Below are 9,981 nucleotides of genomic sequence, written 5' to 3' on the forward strand. Positions count from 1 at the left end.
AAACGTTGATTGTAATACAGAGGTTACATATTGCTGGAATGAGAGCAATAATTCTATCACCAGACCTCCTCTGTAACACTAAACTGATGATGTCAGGGGATGTCATACACAGACATCCAATACAGGTGATCAGATCATTGGGCTGCACCAAGGAATCGGGAACAAACGTGTAAGTGAAAAAAGTAAGTCTATTTAAGATAAAGACACACGTGCAAACCAAACAGCAAACTATAAACCAGTAATAAGTGCAAGACACAGCAAAACCCCAAAACACCTAACTAACTAACTAAATAATTATATGTTTAAAGGAAAATAAACAAACATAAATAACCCAGGCAGGGACAAAGGCAAAAGGGAACAGAAGCCAGGTATAAGGAAACAGACTGTAATGGGAGAAGGGAGCAGGTACATTGAACAGGTCACAAGGTCGGGGTACAAGGAACGGAATTCAGGACAAAAGCAGGAACAAAGCAGGTTCAGTCAGGGACAAGGCTAGCAGACGGAATTCTAAAGCATTTGATCTTTGGTTCAGGGCGGGCTTATATAGTTCAGCAAACCCCAACAGGTGTGCTTGATAGCTGGTTCATAGTCCTGACAGGGAGACATCCGCTGGTGACCACTAGAATTACACCCTTTGGTGCTGAGTGTAATGCCGCGTACACACGGTCGGACTTTTCGTCTACAAAAGTCCAACGGACGCTGACGGACTAAAGCTGGCTGGTAATCCGATCGTGTGTGGGCTTCTCCGGACTTTCAACTGACTTTTTTAGCCTCAAATCCGACGGACTTTAGATTTGAAACATGCTTCAAATCTTTACGTCGTAAGTACGACGGACCCCGAAATCCGCTCGTCTGTGTGCTAGTCCGACGGACAAAAACCCATGCTAGGGCAGCTATTGGCTACTGGCTATGAACTTCCTTATTTTAGTCCGGTGTACGTCATCACGTACGAATCCGTCGGACTTTTGTGTGGTCGTGTGTAGGCAAGTCCGTTCGTAAGAAAGTCTGCCGCAAGTCCGCCGAAGGTACGTCGGAAGTCTGTCGGACAGGCTGTCGGTCTTTTGTAGACGAAAAGTCCGACCGTGTGTACGCGGCATTACAGTGCCACCAGTAGGTGAAACCAGTAATGACACCGTTCCTACAGATGACCTATAGGGGGCTTTTAAAGCCTCACCTATAGAAAATATAGAGTACTGAAGGTTGTCACCATTTCACAGGTGCACAAAAATTGAAGGTTTGACATATTGGGTATCTATTTACTTGGTGCAACCTCAGCTTTTATATTTTACTTAAAAAATGGGTAATTTATTGTGTTTTTGTGCCCTCTAAAATGGACTTTAGTGTGTTTTTTACTGAAATTTTGCATTTCATAGACTTTTGCAATAATATCATGTGCATAAAAAATTGGAACTACCACTATTTTATTCTCTAGGGTGTCTGCTTTCAGAAAATATATCATGTTTTGGGGGCTTTATATAATCTTCAGGCCTAAAATGATTTTTTAACTCCTTCACGCCCGGCCTATAGCAGAGTGACGGCCAGGCGGGGGTTCCATTATCCTGATGAGGTGTCATATGTCGGCCAGAAGAATAAGCCGCTCGGGCGCGCGGCGATCGTTGGTGTGTCGCTCTGACACGACATCTCCAATCTCAGTAAAGAGCCGATGACCTAGGCTCTTTACCATGTGATTAGCTGTGTCCAATCAAAGCTAATCACATCGTAACCATGAAGTGTCGGTTATCGGCTTTCCTTTATTCATGCTGACAAGGTGCGAGTAGAGGAGAGCCGATCAGCGGCTCACCTGACATGGGAGATCTGCACTGATATTCAGCATTGATTATCAGTGCAGGCCCATCAGCGATGATCACCAGTGATGACCACAAGTGCCCCACTAGTGATGCCAATCAGTGCCCATCAGGGATGCCAATCAGTGCCCATTAGTAATGCCTGTCAGTACCTCCTCATCAGTGAAGGAGAAAACGTAATTATTTTTTTACATTTTTTTCCATAAAACATAGAAAAACAATTTTCCCCCGAATTTTCTGTCTTTTTTTTATTTGTAACACAAGAAATAAAAACACCAGATGTGATCAAATACCACCAAGAGAAAGCTCTATTTGTGGGAAAAAAAGATAAAAATGTCATATGGGTACAGTGTTACATGACCGTGCAATTGTTATTCAAAGTGTGAGAGCGCTGAGAGATGAAAATTGGTGTGGGCAGGAAGGGGGTGAAAGTGTCAGGTATTGAAGGGGTTAAACATGTGGGCAAAATATAATAATACAAAACCATCTCTGGCAGTGAAAGGGTTAAAGGAAATGTTCACCTTCGGGAAGAGGTTACATGTTCCTGTTCCTGCAGCGGCTCAGTGATCCGAGTCCTCTGTGTGACAGCAGTGTGGGGAGAAGTTCCCCGTACCGGCTGTCACTTTATGAAAAGAGTGCGGCCGTGCCATTCATTCACAGGGTTCTGTCCTTTGCTGATGTCGGCTTGTAGTTTTCAATGAACTCCCACACCGCTGCTGAGCTCTCTGGTAGATGAGGAACAAGGAGATTGTCATAAGGGACGAGGAGATTGTCATAAGGGAGGAGGAGATTATCATAAGAGACGAGGAGATTGTCATAAGGAACAAGGAGATTTTCATAAGGAACAAAGAAATTGTCATAAGGGAGGAGGAGATTGGGACCCTGGTTGAGTCCCTTGGACAAGTCAATTTTTCAAAAAATGTCCACACCCCTGGAACAGTTTCTTACATGATGAAGATCAGCCATGGAGTATATGGGAGGTGTTTATCAGGGTGTGCTTCTTCCCCACATGCAGAGCAGCCATCAGAAATTTTTGGGCCCCTTACACAGCTTTAGGCCTGGGCCCCCAGCCCCCCCCCCCCGAGCCTGACCACCAACATTCCCCAGGGCAATCCTACCGAATCCGCACACCAGCCACCTCACTTGTAAGCACTCAGCCCCCCACCCTCAATCCTGTATATATGTCAGCCCCCCACACCTGTATATATGTCAGCCCCCCCACACCTGTATATTTGTCAGCCCCCCCACACCTGTATATATGTCAGTGGTCCCCCTCACACCTGTATATATGTCAGCCCCCCCACACCTGTATATTTGTCAGCCCCCCTACACCTGTATATATGTCAGCCCCCCACACCTGTATATATGTCAGCCCCCCCACACCTGTATATATGTCAGTGGTCCCCCTCACACCTGTATATATGTCAGTGCCCCCCCCCCCACACACATGTATATATGGCTGCCCCACATACACAAATCTGTACACACACAAGCCTCTGGCCCCTCACTCTACAAAAACAGCCCCCCTCCCTTACCTTCACAGCCCCTACTTGTAGTTTCCTATCTGGTCCCAGCTCGTTTTTACAAAGCTGACATGTTGCTGAGAAGTACAGTACAGGCAAATTACTGTCACATGAGGGGTGCACATGCACATAGTAGCCAGAGGTGGCAGTAAAGAGCTTGATGTCTGAGTCAAGGACACGAGAACAGCAGAAACTGTGAGATCATTTCTGTACTGCACAGTCCTGCCTTCTTCTGGATCGGGCGGGCCCCTTACAGTTGTAACGGCTGTACCCCCCTGATAGCGGCCCTGCCCACACGAGAGCTGTGATGTCCAGCAATATTCGTATAGAAGATATTTCCCGCACTCGAGGCACTAATACACCTCGAGGGTTATGTGGGGTCCCTGATGTACAGGAAGACAGGACTTCATTGAGGAACAATTCCCTCACTCAGGACAGGAAAGTGGCTTCTCCCCCATGTGAGATCTCTGATGTCTGTAAAGATTGGACGTCTGTGAAAAACATTTCCCACACTCAGGACAGGAATACGGCTTCTCCCCTGTGTGAGATCTCTGATGTGTGTCAAGACTGGACTTCACTGAAAAACATTTCCCACACTCAGTACAGGAATACGGCTTCTCCACCGTGTGAGATCTCTGATGTGTGTCAAGACTGGACTTCACTGAAAAACATTTCCCGCACTCAGGACAGGAATACGGCTTCTCCCCTGTGTGAGATCTCTGATGTGTGTAAAGATTGGACCTCTCTGAAAAACATTTCCCGCACTCAGGATAGGAATGCGGCTTCTCCCCCGTATGAGATCTCTGATGTATGGAAAGACTGGACTTCTGTGAAAAACATTTCCCACACTCAGGACAGGAAAACGGCTTCTCCCCTGTGTGAGATCTCTGATGTTTATAAAGACTGGACTTCAATGAAAAACATTTCCCGCACTCAAAACAGGAATACGGCTTCTCCCCTGTGTGACATCTTTTATGCTCATTAAGTTGGGATTTAAAACGGAAACACTTCCCACACTCAGTACAGGAAAACCTCTTATCTGTTGGAAGGACGGCACCGTCCCTCACAGTCTGGGGTTCCTCAGGATAAGAGGAATACGATGGTCCATCTACACCAGGGATCCTCAAACTATGGCCCTCCAGCTGTTGCAAAACTACACATCCCATGAGGCATTGTAAAGCTCTAACATTCACAGACATGACTAGGCATGATGGGAAGTGTAGTTCCTGAACAACTGGAGGGCCGTATTTTGAGAACCCCTGATCTACACTGTGTGGTGCCGGATGGACATTTGAGGTAGTCGGGTTTTCTCCTGGACTATACTGTGTGATGTCCTCATCTTCTACTTTACAGTCTGGAGACAAAGTGAGACAATCCTCTGAGGTTTTCCTCATCTCCCGTCCATCTACTAAAATAGAAATAAAAAGATTATTACTAGACATGAGCAGATTGGTTCCCCTAAACCAGGACTCCACCCACATCAGGCAGCTTTGTCTCTGAGGATCTTACAATTCCCCCCTCAAGGTAACTAATAAATGGGTCCTCTGTAAGACGGCAACTAATGATTATTGTTTCGATTAATCGATTAAATTGATAAAAACCTCAAAAAAAGGTTGGTGTATAATTTAGTTAATATTCTTGAATATCTATACACAGCGGTAAATATAAATATCCAGATATATAGTTGGATATTTAATCCACTCTGAGAATAACAGACAGATAGATGTATTATTAGAGGGAGGATCTGCTACATATCAGAATCAGAGATCAACATTATTAAAATGTAAAAAAGATGTAAAACGCTGTTTTGCAGATGATCAGACAGGAGTGTAATATAATATGATGGATGACAGACTCCCTTGTCATAGACAGGTAGGTGGGTACAAGCTCCCTGCACCTGATGTCACTTATGCTAACCGTACACAAACTCATTTTTCTTTCAAAAAAACATTCATCCAATTAGTTGACAACTATTTTCATAATTGATTATAATAAACAACGAGAACTGTCTTTTATAGGAGTGACACTGATGAGGGGATTATAGGACAGGTGTCCCCATCTCCTCTATCACTCATTGCCATCTTCCCAACACAAGAAGTCCTGCACTTCCTTATTTAGTCCATGATTTAGTCATGAATAACAGCGGGGCTGAGCCCCACCAGAGGTCAGAGAGTGAGGATGGGGGGAGAACAACCAAGATGAAGACTGGACTGATCCTGAAGACCACCATCATTGGGTTATTGACTCCTCCCTCATTATCACTTTCTGTTTAAGGTTCCATAGTCATAGTTTGAGGATGTTATCACATTATAATCAACATGTAAAAGTCTGTGTTCCAATCAAATCATCAGATATAAAATGTCCAACTGGTAGGAAATGGGTGCAAAACAGGTAAGGACTATGTAATGTACAACTTATTATATAGGATACAACAGTTTGGATTTTATAGTATCAGAATGATGTAATGTACAACATAGAGTATATAGTGCAGGGGTCAGGATTATGTAATGTACAACATAGAGTATATAGTGCAGGGGTCAGGAGTATGTAATGTACAATATAGAGTATATAGTGAAAGGCAGCCCTTAAATTTTCCATTCACCTACTTTGCGAGTGGAAAATGATGGCTGGCGATCGTGGGCTGCCTCGGAGGAGGGGGGTGAGCACCACCGGCAGGCGGGGGTTTAACGGGAGTCATTGTCCTAGCCAGGGAAAGAGAGGAGAGGAAGAGTCGAGCTGGCCAATCATCAGAGAGCGGGGATTGCCCACTGTAACAGCTTCCATTTGAATTGCTGGGTTCCCGGCGCCGCTGACCGTCACCGCTCACCGCCACACAGCCCTGCCTCCTAGCTGCTTACCGTCACACAGTCCCGCCTCGTCGCCGCTTTCCGTCACATACAGCCCGCCTCCTCACCCAGCACCACTCACGTCACATAGTCCTGCCTCCCCTCCCGGCGCATTTGATAGACAGAACATCAGTCCAATGCCGAGAGGCCCCAGCACCGGGCGAGGAGGTGGGACTGTGTGACGGTGAGTGACATCGGGAACCCAGCAATTCAAATGAAAGCTGTTACAGCTGCTACGGCTCTCTGATGATCGGCCAGCTGGACTCTTCCTCTGCACAGATGAGGCTGTACTGACGGGCACTAGTGAGACTGTATTGAGGGGCACTGGTGAGACTGTATTGATGGGCACTGGTCACGCTGTATTGAGGGGCACTGGTGAAGCTGTCCTGAGGGGCACTGATAATTTTGTTGTTAATATTTATTTTTGTAACTTAATTCTGTATAAAACATTTAAGTGTCATTTCATGAGATAATCTCTGAGGGTGTGTTTAGGGGCGGGGACTGGTTGGGTTGGGTGGAGCAACTGGTGGCGAGTAACCCTTAAGGCCTGGCTAGTAGCTCAGGACTTGAAATTTTGAGCCCTGGTGTAAGGGTCAGGATTCAATTTTGGTATTCAGTAATCAGTGGAAGATTAAATGTTTACATGAGACAAGTTGCAGAGGTCCCACACCGCTGCCTCCCATCTCCTGAGACTGCACTCAGTGACTTGGGTCTGAGACTATACAGACATATCCCTCCACCCGGCACATCCAGCAGATAACAGAGCAAGTAACCCTGGGAGAATTGTTCTGTCAGAGATCCTGTTAGAACTGGGATATGGGGCAGAAGGCCTATACTCCAGGAGCCTAAGTCTACTAATGCCTATGGTGAAAATGAACATTCTCCTGCCAGCTGAACCCCAGAATCTCCATAAATCCAGTCTAGATACATAAATTGTGTCTGCAGCACAGAGAAGGAAGATTATCCGAGAGAAATACAGGAATACAGGACGGGGAACACAGCTCAGGAAAGTGACCAGGGGATTACAGGCTGATATCACCCAGTCCCTGCCCTACTCTGGACCAATCAGTAAGCAGTATGGGTGGAGGAATGTATTTAGTGTTAATGACCCACCTGTGCTGATCTCTGTAGGAGTGTCCTCCTCTATAAATGTCCCCGTTATTCCATCCTCCTCCATAGACTGCTGATCATCCCTCACATACCTCTCTTCTTCTTCTGATTTAACCTCAAATTCTATATCGATTGAATCTCCACTCTAGATCAAGAAAATAAGAGAGAATATCATCTGTAAGATATAAGCTTTAAAATAAAGAGTTAATTTGAGTCTTCCTGACTCATCCTTGAGGTGAGCAGATTAATTAGCTGGTGGTGGTTTGCACAAGCAATAAGAACTATTGAGAAGCATGGTGATATGATAATAACACTGGACCACTACTATCAAGATTGATATTGATTTATGGGACATTTATTATGAATTTTTTATGAATTAGAATGTTATTGCATGTATACATAGCACTAAGTATAGCACTGCATTATCACTGTAGTAGCGCTGCACTGTGTGTGTGTGTGTGTATGTGCGTCTTTTGGTACACATACACACATATATATATATATATATATACACCAGTATGTTGCTGGTCCTTGTTGGGCATATATCGTAATGTTCTTTTTTTTCCATGCAGCCTGTGGCTGAATGAAAAAAAGAGATTGATCGGTGGGTATGCCCACCATTGGAATACTGCCCTGCATCCACCCACTTCTAATGATGGGCATACATGCACCATTTTCTTTTTAACTGTGGTGGTGAAATCACCTCCTACAGCGCTGGAGTCGCTGATTTACGTATCGTGAGAGAAAACCCTGTTGCTGTCAAGAAAAATAAATCAGTGCTGCAGCTGAATGGCGTACCTGAAAAGTAAACCGTGGTAACACAAAAACATTAACTCAATAATACAACTTTTATTTATTGCAATCTGTGCCTAAGAAATATATGCCAAAGCATGGGGGCAATCCACCCCTAATGTTAGGAGCAAATCACCCCTCCACCCCTTCCCCCATGCTTCGGCGTATATGTTTTTTTTTTAACTGTGGTGGTGAAATCACCTACAGCGCTGGAGTCGCTGATTTACATTTCGTGAGAGCAAACACTGTTGCTGTCAAGATAAATAAATCAGTGCTGCAGTTGAATGGCGTATCTACAAAGAAAATAATGGTTAACAAGAAAACACACTAAACAGTAAAGTATAAAAGCATTACATACTTGCAAAGTAAACATGATAAAACATAGTAACATTAAAACATTGCAGTTATAAATAGAGTGAAACAGAGCAGAGCAATAGAGAGAGAACAATAGAGAGAGAAGAACAATAAAACGACAACTATTTTGGGCTTTTTTATTTTATGATTTTTTTTTTTTACTTTTTTTTTACACTTTTATTTGTAACTGTAAAGGTTCCGGGTTTGAGTCTCTCAAAATGCAATGGCATCATTGAAAACCCTGTGAAAGTGTGTCCTATAACTGTGCAGTGCTGTACAATACACTAATACTTCACTAGTGTGTGGTAGCGTTGTAAACATTCACTCCACGTGACTATCTTTTTCCCTCGTAAACCATAAAACTATATGTGTAGCCTGCTGCCCTGTCACAGAGCTTATACATCTTGATCCCGTATCTGGCACGCTTGCTGGGAAGATACTGTTTGAAAGACAAGTGGCCAGAAAAAGTAATCAGGGACTCATCAACGCAGAAAACTTGATCAGGAGTAAACAAGTCTGCAAACTGTTGGTTGAAGTGGTTTACGAGGGGCCAAATTTTGTGGAGCCGACCAAATTCAGGGTCACCCTGAGGGCGACAGAGTTCATTGTCATTAAAATGCATGAACTGCAAGATCTGCTCATATCTAGCCCTGGCCATGGATGCAGAGAACACGGGCATATGGTGATTTGGGTCAGTGGACCAATATGACCACAACTCACTCTTTTTAGTTATGCCCATGAGAAGGGATAGGCCCAGGAAGGTCTTAAATTAATTGGTTTCCAATCTTTGGCAAGGGTCAACTGGGGATTAGCGGTGATGAATTGACCAGCATACAGATCTATTGTGGACCAAAGCAATTTGTATGCTGGTCAATTCATCACCGCTAATCCCCAGTTGACCCTTAATATAGTGTATCTCTTTTCTGATCACTGTATTTAGTTTCACGGGTGATGCTAGTTAGCTAGTTACTGTCACCGTCAGGTTTTTATAGCATCAGGGTACCTGCCATATATTGCTGAGTAAAAGTTTAACCCCCTGATCACCCCCCAGTACAGGTTTTAGCATAAGGGTCACCCCCAGGGAGAGTCAGATTAGTGCCAGTAGCGCTAACAACCACACACGCACCATACATCTCCCTTACTAGTATAGGGTTTGAATGGATCAATATCTTTGATTCGATCAGATCTATAATAGTGTCCCCAGTAGTTTAGTGTTCCCAAAAATGGGTCGTTGGTGGGACAGATGAGAGCGAAGAGGAAGTCACCTGTCAGATTCAGGCTCAGAATATGAACCAGTAGAGAGCAGCGGCACCCTGACAGATAGCTCTGACCACAGAGTGGTCCCTGCTTAGGTCAAGCGTACCCGACCCCGTTCTTCTGTTGTTGAGGTGCAAGAACCACAGGGCTCTCATATGGAGCAGAGAGCCAGTACTACTGTCGCTCATCCTTCTAGTGAACTGGCAAGCACCAGTGGCCTAGTACACCCTGGTTGTAGACAAACCAGTACTTCAGTATCACATGGTGACGTGGCAAGTCCCATAAGTGCAGTTT

The 9,981-nt window shown here is 44.6% G+C and overlaps 1 protein-coding gene across 1 annotated transcript; it reads right to left on the bottom strand.

Annotated features, from left to right (window-relative positions):
* Positions 1-3,753: 3,753 nt before the first annotated feature.
* Positions 3,754-4,527, bottom strand: LOC141121777 (uncharacterized). The gene has a single exon (XM_073611496.1). It carries the CDS (start codon positions 4,525-4,527, stop codon positions 3,754-3,756), a length of 774 nt encoding a protein of 257 aa, XP_073467597.1.
* Positions 4,528-9,981: the final 5,454 nt, after the last annotated feature.

The sequence above is a fragment of the Aquarana catesbeiana genome, unplaced genomic scaffold, assembly GCF_042186555.1.
Source record: "Aquarana catesbeiana isolate 2022-GZ unplaced genomic scaffold, ASM4218655v1 unanchor229, whole genome shotgun sequence".
Lineage (NCBI taxonomy): Eukaryota > Metazoa > Chordata > Amphibia > Anura > Ranidae > Aquarana > Aquarana catesbeiana.

Coding starts and splice junctions, on each gene's coding strand:
- LOC141121777 (XM_073611496.1), bottom strand. CDS start 4,527: ATGTCTGTGAATGTTAGAGCTTTACAATGCCTCATGGGATGTGTAGTT.